At 32.0% G+C, this 13,634-nt stretch overlaps 1 protein-coding gene across 1 annotated transcript; it reads right to left on the bottom strand.

Moving 5' to 3' along the window:
• Positions 1-3,336: 3,336 nt before the first annotated feature.
• On the bottom strand, positions 3,337-3,999 carry LOC102597589 (uncharacterized). Its single transcript, XM_006359411.2, has one exon. It carries the CDS (start codon positions 3,931-3,933, stop codon positions 3,364-3,366), a length of 570 nt encoding a protein of 189 aa, XP_006359473.1. The 5' UTR covers positions 3,934-3,999; the 3' UTR covers positions 3,337-3,363.
• Between the last annotated feature and the right edge of the window lie 9,635 nt (positions 4,000-13,634).

Genomic DNA, 13,634 nt, shown 5'->3' on the forward strand with positions numbered 1-13,634 from the left:
GGGGCGAGGGTAGGGGTAAAAAAATAAAAAATTGAAATTAAAAATATCTTTTGAAAATATTTTTTTATATTTTTTTGGGAGGGGGTGGGTGTAGGGGTGGGGTAAAAAAATTGAATTTAAAAACAAGCTTTAAAATATTTTTTTTGTTTTTGGTGGGGAGGTGGTTAGGGGGCTGGTTTGAGGGTAGGGACAAAATAAATTGATTTTTTCAACAAAAAAATAATTGTAATTTGAAGTTGGAAGAGAGTTTTGGAAAATGTTTTCCTTAAGTTTTGAAGGGAAGTCATTTTCCTTAAATTTGAGGAAAATGAGTTAATTTGGAAACCCAACCAAACATGAAAAAATTGAAAAACATTTTCCGGAAAATGTTTTCCTTCATACCAAACACACCCTAGATCTAGTCTATTTATGAATACATCAATGTCCTCTCAATACTAATTTGTATCTATGCACAGTTACACTAAATACATCGATGCATATTTGATAATGGATCCATTAAAATCAATATATACCAGATACACTAGATATCTAAAGAATTGGATACACCGAATGAAATTGATATAGAATACACTGGAAGATATTTAATTTCATTATTTAAAGTGACATTCATCACATTAGCTTATAGGAACCTTGATTTTGAACTCTATTTTTCTCTTCAAAACTTTATATAAAAGATGTGACATATTAAGTGGTCTTATCTACACGCACTGAACACTAAGGACGACACGAAAAAAAAGTTCCAAAAAATTAAATCGGAAGTGTCTAATTGGAAACTCTTTATTGTGTTCAAATACTTAACTAGAAAAAATCGTACTTAAAATATTTTATTATCTGTCAAATTTAAGAGATCGTCGATGTATTCTAGGTTTCATTCCTTCCAATACTTGGAATTTGGGGCAGTGTGAAAGTATATATGTATAAGATTTTTCTTCTTTCGGCTAAATATTTATACTTTGACTAGTCTAGAATATATACTTCAATTACATAGTTTATTGCTACAATTTGAAATGTTAATTAAGCTAGCTAGCTATTAAACAGTATTGACATAACTTTAGGTTAACATAATTACTTTTTTTCCAAGTTCCTGGTGGTTTCCTTCTGTCTACCAAGTACCAAACCATAGTTGTTAACAACAAATAAATAAAGATACAATTGAAATGTAACATAACAAAAAGTTGATGTATGGCATGCATGTGTTCAATTTGTTTATTTTCACTTGAAGACTTCTCATTTCTCTTGCGTTTTGTTTCCACTTTTTGAAGCTTAGGGAAGTACTCTTTTGAAGCTTTTTAAAGTTAATTATTGGCCAAATAGGGTACCCATTGTTTTATAATTGGACGTAGTGGTTGAAAAGGTTAAAAAGATTTGAAATCTTGACATTAGGTTGATTAATTGATTTGAGTTACCTTATTCAATGTTCTTTGCATTTTAAAGGGATCATCAGAGCATTACTAAGATATTTCTTCTTGTAAATTTCACGTGTACTTGTATGGAAAAGTTGTTTTGAATAAATTAAACCAGCTTTTTTTTAGACATTAGCAACCTTTTTACATTTATAAAAAATGTAGAATTAGAGCATCTATGTTGTACGAGACAGAATGTTGGTTAGTCAAGTACTCTCATATTCAGAAGTTGAAAGTTGTAGAAATATGAATTCTGAGATGTGTGTGTTGATAAACTAGGAGAGACATAATTAGAAATGAAGATGCTCGGGTTAAGGTAGGAGTTTTTCCGATGGAAGAAAACATGCGGGAAGCGAGACTTCCGTAATTCAGGCATGTGACGTAATGAGCATTTGGAAACATATGCAAAAAAGTTTCGAAAAATTAATTCGTAAGTGCCTAATTGGAAACAGTTTATTGTGTTCAGATATATAGTTAATTGAAACGCGTCATAGTTTGACTATCTAAATAAAATTTACTATATCTCAAGTTTAAAGATTTATCGATGTATTAACATTAAAAAATGAATATGAAATTAAAGCTTTTAAATTCTTCGTGTTAAAAAAGGGTTTGCAACTTAAAATTCAGTAATTGAAATGCCAAAACATAGCAAAATCGTAGTTGTGCCAACAAGTTCCTTAAGATGGATTGTTGTTATATTTTACACTTATTGTAGATATGTAAGGTAAGAATGCATAAAAGAGATCATTTTTTCCGAGTTCCTCGTGGTTTCCTCCTGTCTACCAAATGCAACTGCTTACAACAAACAAATAAATGATACAAGAAATGTAACAAAACAAAAAGTTGATCCATGACATGTGTTCAATATTGTTTATTTTAACTTGAAGTGTTCTCCTTTTTCTTGCTTTTTGTTTACACTTAGGCAAGTACTCTTTGAAGCTTTTCAAAGTTAATTATTGGCCAGATAGTCATTATTTTGGCCGTATTGGACGTTGAAAAAGGTTAAAAAGTTTTGAAATATTCACATTAGGTTGATTGATTGAGTTACCTTATTCAACGTGCTTTGCATTTGGCATTGTACTCAGGTTTGAAATGTCTATATATGAAAAGGTAACATTAATGTTAATAAGGGGAACATAAGATCAAGTATATCAAGATTATCACATTGCTAATGAGTGACTTTTTGGGTTAGAAAGAATTAGTACGTAATGCATGCGGAAGCTTATAATTACAAATTATAGAGACGATAAATTAAATGAATAAAAACTATAGTAAAAAACATTATATTAATTACTATATGGTAAAAAGTAATATAAAAGAAAATACTGAATTATGATAATATTTTCTTTTTCCTTTCATGGAAAAGTAAAACTCAAATATGTTAAGAAAATTAGAACAAAACGGCCCTAACGTGACTTGATCTATTTAAACTTTACTTATCCTAATATATTACTTATTTGCATCTTTTGCAAGTCGTTATTTGAGTTGTTGTATTTTATTAGACAGATTTTGTATTAAGTGAATGATGTTGTTCTGAATTTAGTAATTCTTCTAGTAAGAACCTTCTACCGGATTGTTATTGTAATTTCCATTTTTTTGATGTTATAAAATAGTGTTTGATTAAATACATGAATGAAATGGAATTTATGGTTAGATTTAGCAAACTTCTTGTAAAATAGGCCGGGAAAAGTATGTTTGATATTATATTTTTAAGACAACTTCAATAGAGACATAGACAAGACACATAGGTACAAATATTTTGCTCTCTAGCTACAAAATTTATTCGTCGCCAAATTCTGCTCTTATTTATTTTAGTAGTGATCTTTGAGCACGTACATAGAGTACTAATAATTCATGTACAGCTCCAACAAAAGCAAAAAAAAAAAAAAAAAAACTATAATAGGATTGCTTTAACAAATCAACAAAACATTAATATATTATAAATATATTGTTTGCAACATTATGAAGCAGAAAATGAAGATTGTCGTCTCAAATTTCTATAGAACTTTGAGATAAACTCATCAGCTTTCTCATCTACGTGATTATCCATTTCTTCCACCTCATCTCTCACCGGAAAAGGCGAGTCACTAATCCTCAATTGTCTCCCGAATCCACGAAAATAATTATCAGGTGACGTTGTTTCACCCTTAATCATCTCCAATGCGGCTTTCATTACAGCCGCATTCATCACAACAACATCTTCTTCATGACTAGTAGTGTGTTTTTTCATGTCCAAATTTGGGCTGCTAGTGCAGCTAAACTCATAATACTCATCCTTATGTTGAGGGCAAAATGGTAAATTACCACTCTCGACGTGATCGGAGCGACGGTTTTGGTTTTGGTTGTGGTGGTGGAAGTGGAACATGAGATTTTGGATCACGGCTTTGTAACTACTAACCTTGCTACGTGTCATCATTAATTTGATATCGAGCATAATTTTCTGCTTTGATATACCTTTTCTTAACATGCACAACGCTACTCGAACAATTTTCCAAAACTTCTTTCCTATCACTACCAAATTTTGATCCATTTTATTTTTTTGTGTGTGTGTTGTTGTTGCTAATTGATTTGGTAAGGCAAAAAGTATATGAAGGGGTATATATATAGTGGACCATCTTAACGTTAATATGTTAAAGTGAGGAGTTAAGTAAAGGGTCCATTTGATATTTTGGAACAAAAATCGAATATTTTATTGACTCAATTATTAATGGTGTTGGTGATTTTTACACTATACAACTTTAGGTGATCACTATCACTCCCAAATTAATTGTGTGATTAATTATTTTTCCTCATGGAAATCAATTTTAATTTGGTCACGTATGTCCCAATTAAACACCTCTTTTCTTTTTTTCTGCTCCCCATTCAACAATTTTCTTCTTTAATTAATACCTCAAACCATATGAGATCTCTAAAAAGTCACTTCTAACTTAATTTCAAATTATTGATAGTTGATACTTGATACTACCAGAATATGTTTGAAATTAAATTATTTAGGACATGTCTTTTGCACTGATGTTATGGCTAGTCTAGTAATGCGTGTTAAATGCTTGTTCACTCTTAATCATATATTTCAAATTTTGATAGGAAATGTTTTTTTTACACTTTTCAATGTGAGTTCAGATTAATCAAGCATCATAGATCAAGTAGTCTCAAACTTTCGGCTTCATGAAAAGATAATTATTCTTAATTCAGCCACTTAGCTCAATAATAATGCTATTTAGGTTTGTCTACTTAGAGGGGAGGATATTATCTAGATTTGATCTTAAGATATTATAATCAACAAATAGGAAGCAAACAAACAAATAAATTTTAAAAATAACAAATTAATATTACTACGTTATTGCAATTTTTTTGTTTGGATACAATTGTCCATTTTCAACTTCTAGAATATGCGTTGAAAGGATACCTCCAAAACCCTAGCAGCTACTCCCTCCGTCCCTTTTTAGTTGTCCACTTTAGAAATGGCACACAGATTAAGGCAACAATGATTAACACAGTGAAGTTACAATTTTACCCTTATGACAACTTTTCACTTCAAAATTACAACCACTTATTTGAATTCAAGTGAAATAAATTGGAGGGAAACAACATACACTTTTACAATTTTCAAGAAGTGTAAATAAGGGTATAATAGGAAAAAATTTGTTGTCCTTTCTTGATTTGTCAAAATGGACAACTAAATAGGGACAACCAAAAAAGGAAATATGGACAAGTAAATAGGGACGGAGGGAGTATTTGTTTGTTTGAAAAGTTTACCTAACAAGGTAGGTTTTCCAGGGCATGTAATTCACTACAAAAAAACGCTTAAATAGCGGGGGTTAATTTTAAGGTTTGTAGGGGTTTAAAACCCCCGCAATCTAGTATTGCGGCAGTTATCAAAACTCCCACAATAAGAATTGTCGCAAGCTTTTTGCGGCAGTTGTTTTTTTACCCCCACAATCAATTAGCGGGAGTTACTTTGCGGAGGTCGACCCACGCTAATTTATAATTAAATCTTTTAATATTATATTTTCATATTCAAATAGTGGGGGTTTAAAACCTCCAATTTTTTTGTAAATTGCTTATATTGAAAGATCTGGGCAATCATAAGCTTTACAATTCATTTAATATATTGTTATTCATATATTATTTACACACTAATTAAGCTATAAATCATAATCAAATCCAAGAAATATCTCAAGGTCAAGAAATATATATTCTTTAACGACATATCATAAAGTCACAAAAATATTGCATTATCATTAGTCGCTAAAATTATACTGTCAACATCAAATATCTTCATCAGAAGTAAACACTAAATCTAAACACAAAATATCCAATCCAACATTTTAACATCCCCTCCAATCACACAATCTTGTCATCAAATTAATTAGCTAAGACAACTACAATGTAATCAACGGTTGTCATGACAAGGATTACTATCACCGTTGCATGATCTTCTTGTGTTCATAGGCATAATTGGTTCACTTGCAGTAAGAAAGGCATCTACTTTTGCAGTAACAATAGATTCACACTTATGATAGAAAAAAACATAAGAAGTTTTTCATGCCATCATAATACAATTAAATAGCAAATAATTGAATCTGTATAACCTCCATCAATTAATCAACTAGTTCACAACTATTGTCCTATCTTTTTTTTTTCTTGTTGAAATACAATTAGAATTCATGAAGAAACTTACACATATTTCTTTTGTAACTTCATTAACATATACTCCATCTTTATTTTATGAGTAGCAATATATATTTGTGCTCGTCCAGGCCTTTGTCCAGTTTCAGCCATCTACAAATAAAAAATCGAAATCAGAATAATTTACTACTAAAAAATGAATACATAAGTAAATTTACTAATCACCATTTCAGCCCTTCTCGTAGCATTCACTTTGGAGCTACCTGTGTGTGGAATTGTCTATTTTTTTCGATTTTCAGTATTTCTTCTATGCATTTCCTTATAAAAAATATACGAAACTTGATTAAAAAATCAAATAGTTACATGATAATAAAAACTAGTAAAATTAGTAACATAAATACCTTTGTTGAATCTTTATATTGGTAATCAACAAAAGAAATTCATTGATCTCGTGGAATTTCATCTGGCACGTTATCAATTATCTCAACTTTACTTTTAAGTGGGTCTTCGACTAACTTCCACAAGTTGTTCTTATTTGCAGCCCACTTCTTTCCAATAGATTTATAAATGTGTTGCCACGCATGTGACTCTGTTGTCTTAAAGGAGAACTTGGGCTTCAAGAAAGAAAATATTAGTTGGCTTATCTATTGCTTGTAAATAATATTCAAATTACCAATTATTTTTCTCACCAAAAAGTAAAATAGAATAAGAGTCTAGTTGTAAGCTCATACCTTTATAATTTGATCGAAAATGCGATTTAAGTATAGTATGACATAGGCACACTCGACCATTTCTCAAAGTTGATTGGAAATATAGAGCAATCACATGCTAAATTCCACAAAATCCTGAAAGAAGGCTGCGAGCCTCTCCAAATGGTTCATTCAGGTAATCAAAATTAACCAAAATAAGTTCATCACCTGATAAATTAAGCACATCTGTTTTTTTTTACTTTGAGCTTTTTGACATTATTTTCTGAATCTGTAATAAAAACAAAGATAAATTGAAGCTATGAGAGAAACAAATAATAGTTATTGAATATGTACTGATACTCAAAATTATTTACCTATTGCTTCTACAGTTCAATATGACTGTGATTCACGCCCTATACGCTTTTTGAATGGTGCTTGAACTGTTGGAGGTTGTTGTGATGAGTCTTGTTCAGTTGAAGACAAATGTGATGTCGAGTAAACTAAATGAGATGGTTGTGATGTTGGATAAGTTGTCGGAGCCATCTGTGACACAACTTGATCCATCGTAGCTGAATGTGATGCCGAGTCAACTGATTGAGATGATTGTGATACATGTTGAAATATTGAAAGCGCCTGCAATGTCGACTGAAATAGTGGGACTGAATGTGTTGTGGCCGGAAATGACGTGGGGGCAGGCGTGATGTTGAATGGAGAAATGAAGGTGTTGATTCCGCCCCTTGAGAATCAGACACTAATTGACCTGAGTTTTATTTTTTCTGTAAACGCTTTAACTTTGGCATGCTGGCAATTCAATATTTCAAATCTTGTAGTTCATAGGTTAAAAAAAAATTCAACCAAAAAACAGCAACTAATAACCTGCAAATACAATATCTAAACCATAAAAAATAAGCACCTGAAACTAAAAAAACAACCAAAAATCTGCAGAAACAACAGCTTAAAACGCACAAAATCAGCAACTAAAGATTGAAAAAACAGTAGATAAAACACTATATAAACAACAACCTAAAACACAAAATTTCAGCACCTAAAAGCAACAAAATAGTAGCCAAAAACTGCAAAAACAGCAGCTTGAAACACAAAATAACAGCAGCTAAAAATAGAAAAAAAAACAGCTACTAAAAAATTGCAGAAATTGCAGCGTCAAACACAGAATACAAGAAACTAAAAAGAGAAGAGCCAACAACTAAACATTTCTAAAACTGCAGCTTAAAATGCAAAATATTGTCCAAATCTTTGCTATTTTATTCATTCATATTCTCCTCTATTGCAATTTGGATATTCTCATAGTCATCATCAAAAAATTGTCCAAATTCTTGTTGTTGGCATGGCTCATTCTCATACAGATCCTCTTCATCAATCTCTCCCATTTCGAACAAATCTCTTGGCTTTAGATGTACAACGATACTCTATTCTTTATCAGTTTCATCATCAATATAGTAGACCATATTTGCTTGTGATGCTTCAATATATGGATCATGATCCTCTCGATCACCGGTGTGAATCAATTTAGAAAACTTGACACAGTTAAACTTTCAAGCATCTGTTTTATACCCTCTATTTCGAGTAGTACCAGCCCATAGACACTTGAAAAGAACAACTTTGAACCTGCCATAATAATTAAGCTCGATAATATCTTCTAACTTTTCATAATATGGCATGTCTGCTTGTCTTGCACATCTATCTACACTAGACGCAATACAAGAAGTGTCAGAGATGAGAAAAACTCCACTATTTTGAGTTTTTGATCCTTGTTCTCTAGATAAAGTTCGAAATTTGAATCCATTAATGTTATAAGCACTAAATCTTCTTGCATCTTGCGCAGGACCTTGTGCTAAAAACTTCATATCATCAGAGATAGTTTTTGCTATATTCAGATTCATAATCTTAACAAACATAATATATCTGTCAGAGATACTAAATTGACAAAAAAATATGTTCAAAACAAAATATTCTAAATTTATTTACTCACTCTCTTAGGAAACCAATCAGGAAACTCTTTACTATATATATATATATATATATATATATTAAATTCTTACGTGATTATTCTACACATTTCTTACAAATCAAAATCAGTTTAAATTTCATACTCAATGAATGGCTTCACTACTGCGCAATTAAGTAACACATATCGATGAGCTTGAGTTTTCTCTAAAGTAGTCAATGGTCCTGTTGTGGAGCCTCCAACAAGTTTACCTTGTTGAGGAAACATAGATGACTTTCCAGAAGCTTCATTATGATTTGGTTCATAGTTTACACGTTTAGGTCGATTCAACCTTGACTCAATTTCGTCAAAATAATGAGAGTAAAGAGTTAGAACTTCTTCAACCTTGTTCCCCTCAGCTATTGAGCCTTCTGATTGAGATTTGTTCCTTACGAGAGACTTAAAATGACCTAACAATCTATGGTCAAAATAATGAAGTGTTAGAAAAATTATTTATGTTTAAATTCTAATACAAAATCTATTCAATAATTTTGAATAAGAATTTGTTTACCTTTCAAAGAAATACATCCATCGATAATGTACAGGTCCACCTTGTTTTACTTCATCCACTAGATGTACAGTCAGATGAATCATTATAGTAAAAAATGAAAGGGGAAACAATATATCTAGATGACTCGAGGTTTCTAAAATTCGATTTTGTAGCTTTTCTAGGTCATACTTCATACAAAGCTGCCTAAAAAAAGAAGATAACTCTACTAGAGTTGCAACGACCTGATTTGGAAGAACATTGCGAATTGTTATCGGTAACAACTGTTCCATGAAGATATGACAATCATGACTCATTAATCCAAATATTCTTTTTTTATCCAAATCAATGCAACGAGATATATTACTGGCACTGAGATATTCTTTAAAGTCTTGAGGAAGGCCACTTTCTTCTTCTTTGGAATTGTAAATGCACCAAGCCGACATTCACCATTCTCATCCGGCCATAGATCGCGCCTTATACCCATGTCTTGTAGATCTTTTCGAGCCTTAATATGATCCTTCGATTTTTCTTTATCATTTAGCAAGGAATATATAATGTTGTCAAACACATTCTTTTCAATATGCATAACATTTAAATTGTGGCGCAACAAATTAGACTCCCAATATGAAAGATCAAAGAAGATGCTTTTTTTTCTCCATTGTTGAGTTCCACGTTCACCATCATTTCTTTGCTTGTTTCGTTCTCTTTTACGATTCAACTCTGTTGGTCTTCCAAATGTGACATGGATATCTTTCACTTGTTGAAAAATATCTGATCCTGATAACTTCTTTGGAGAGGTCCTTTCTTCCACATTTCCATCAAAACGACACCTCATCATTCTAAATTTGTGATTTCTAGCTAAAAATCAACGATGACCAATAAAACACCACTTTCTACTATGAGGAAGTCGATAAGGTTCAGCGTCAAAATTACAAGAGGGACAGGCAAAACCAGTATGTGTATCCTCTCTTCCACGGTTCCATCAAAATGATGCCTCATCATTCTAAATTTGTGATTTCTAGATAAAAATCAACGATGGCCAATAAAACACCACTTTCTACTATGAGGAAGTCGACAGGTTCTGCGTCAAAATTACACGAGGGACATGCAAAACCAGTATGTGTGTTCCAACCAGATAAGCTATCAAGTCCAGGAAAGTCGCTAACTGTCCACATAAGAGCCGCTCGCATTCTAAACATTTCATTCTTTGATGAGTCAAAAGTGTCCACACCCTCACTCCACAACTCATTCAACTCCTTAATAAAGGGTTAGAGGTATACATCTATGTTATTTCCTGGTGAACGTGGACCTGGAATAATCATTGAGAGGATGAAATTTGGTTGTTTCGTACACAACCATGGAGGAAGATTGTATGGAACCAAAATCACAAGCCAAATGCTATAAATAGTACTCATTGTCCCAAAAGGTTTGAAACCATCACTAGCTAGGCATAATCGCACATATCAAGGATCAGAAGAAAATTCAGGATAAGGTGTATCAAACTTCTTTCATTCATCACCATCTCTAGGATGTCGTAGGGTTCCATCTTTGTTATATTCCTCTGCATGCCATCTTAAATGCTCTACAATCTTAGAACACATGAACAATCTTTGCAATCTTGGTTTTAAGGGAAAGTATCGCAAATTTTTTGCAGGCTTCTTCTTTTTCTTCTTAGTTGTGGTAGATGTATGATTTGTATTGCTCTTTTTCTCGGGCTTCCATCTAGAAGTGTGACAATACTTACATGTCTGGGTGTTAACATCATCTTCCCAATACAACATGCAATCATTTGGACAGGCATCTATTTTGATATAATCAAGACTCAACTTATTGATGGTTTTCTTGGCCTCATAAAAAGAATTAGGGATCTTTGCAAATTTAAATGCATTCCTAAGTAGATCTAGGATCATAGTCATTCCCTTATCACTTAATCCAGACAAACATTTAATGTGATAAAGCTTTAACAAAATTTTTAACTTTGAGTACTTGGAGCCTTCATACAATTCTTGACTTCCATTTTTAAACAACTCAAATAAATCTTTCTTATTTAAAGCAGGCATACCACGTAACATTTCGTCTTCTTCCATTACTAGTGATGGACCTATATCAACATCCTCATGCATTAAGCCCCCGAATGCTTCATTAACCAATAATTATATTGGATTTTCAATTGGTGGTGTAGCCTGAGTGGTCTCTATGTCTCTCAAATTAGAAAACACATTCATTTCTCTATGCATAACCCAAGTGACATAATTTTGTGGGAACGACTTGTTGATCAAATGGTCAAACACTATATTTCTAGTTTGCCACTTTCCAAAACCATGGACATTTAATTTTATCTCCTACAACTCCATTGTTAAATGCAAAATCTAGAAATTGATTCAGACAAAACAAATACTCCGATGTGTTTCTTGGCATTTCAATTAGAGCTGTCAAAAAGGGCGGGCCCAGCCCCACTCGGCCCAAGCCTCGCGGGTTAATGAATTTGAAGGGCTGGGGAGGGCCGGCCCTTCATTTGGTAGGGCCTGAAAATGCTCAACCCAACCCGACCCTAGAAGGGCCGAGGGCTGGGGCGGGCTAGCCCTTCTTTTTTTTTTATTTTTTTTTATTTTCAAAAATATAATTCTATAACATCAAGAAAATAAGAAGATTTTCAAATCAAATATGCAAATAATGGTGTAGTTTCAATAACATTAGCAAAAATCTAGTGCAATTAGCATGTATTTCGCATACCAGATACACGAGTGAGATAAGAGAGTGACAAGCAAGATGAGAGAGAGGCGAGGGCGCGAGATTTGTATATGTATCTTAGATACATGCGAATCTACTTGAATAAATTGTATCTAGAACAAATTAACCTAATTTTGAGTCCATATATTCTGAGATACATGTATCTGGTACGAAGATTCATAATATTACAACATAGCGTGTATTCAAATAATTAGATTATATACTAGTGAGATTATTATAAATTACTCTTAAATGAAAAGTTTTGACCCATGGGCCGACCTCGGCCCAGCCCCGATCAAGCCTCAAGGGCCAAGGGATTATAAGCCCTAGTTTTAAATGGGCTTAAAAATCTTACCCAACCTTACCCCAATAACGGGTAGGGTTGGATCGGCCCCATGAGGTAAGCCCATTTTGATGGCTCTAATTCCAATCCAAGATTTATCCATTGAAAAATTAGATTAACGTGCAAGAATATCACCTATAAGATTTCATGAGTAAGAAAATGAGTGTGCATTAGTAGGGGTGTACAAAATCGAATTGAAAACCGAACCAAACCACAAACCGAGTCAAACCGAAAAAAATACCCGACTAGTGCTTTGGTTTGACTTGGTTTGGTATTGGAAAAAAAACCCGACTATATTTGGGTTGGTTTGGTTTCAACTAAAAAAAACCAATCTGAGACCAAACCAACCCGATATTATATATATAATTTTAAAAATTTTATTTTATACGTAAATATTTACTTTGATATAATTTTTAAAATATTTCTTATACTTTTTCATAGTTTTTATCTTTTAATATATTATTTCATGTTTGAAAGTTAGAATTCTTAATGGTCCAATAAATATTATAGTCCATAGATGTTAGTAATTATAATAAAGCTTAAATCAAAATCAAATTAATACTACTAATGCAAAAAGGAAATCAATTCAACACTAAGAATGACAATAATATTGAATATTTGTTCTTTAGTTTTACATAGGTTTGGGAAATTAAAATACATAATTTAATTTTAATTTCCTTTAATATTTAGTCATGTAACTAATACTTATTAAACTTATTTTAGCAGGATTTAGTACTCTTAAATTATGATCATTTCCATTATGACTTAATAATTTGTAATAATTGTTTTACGCGATTTCATTATTATTTTTTTGTTGGATATTTTAGTGTCATTAATCATATCATATTTTGTGTTATTTTCTTAAGAAACACCTTAGATAGTTGTATTTTGGTAGGACTAAAGAAATATTTGAAGTACAAGTAAATTATATGTTTGTATGAATACTTTACCGAAAAAACCCGAAAATCCGAACAACCTGAGGTTGTAAAACCCGAGTTTTATTGGTTTGGTTTGATTTATAAATTCAAACACCCGACACTAAATGATTTGGTTTTGATAATTTTGAAAAAACCCCGAACCAATCCGGCCATGTACACCCCTATCCATTAGCATCACTTGATGAGAATAAAAAGTAATCTAACAGAGAACACACAATCAAAGAATTCATAACAAAACTCACACTTGATCCCAAATCCTCCCTGGTAATGATGACACATTGTCTTATAAATGTACTAAAAATGTATAAAATCATATTCAAAATAAATTTGTAATACGACAAAAGTTTCATTCAACAAATCATTAAAATAACCAAAAGGATGAGGAACTTATAGCTTATGCAATAGGT

Source organism: Solanum tuberosum, unplaced genomic scaffold, assembly GCF_000226075.1.
Source record: "Solanum tuberosum cultivar DM 1-3 516 R44 unplaced genomic scaffold, SolTub_3.0 scf00297, whole genome shotgun sequence".
In the NCBI taxonomy this organism is placed as follows: Eukaryota; Viridiplantae; Streptophyta; class Magnoliopsida; order Solanales; family Solanaceae; genus Solanum; species Solanum tuberosum.

Coding starts and splice junctions, on each gene's coding strand:
- LOC102597589 (XM_006359411.2), bottom strand. CDS start 3,933: ATGGATCAAAATTTGGTAGTGATAGGAAAGAAGTTTTGGAAAATTGTT.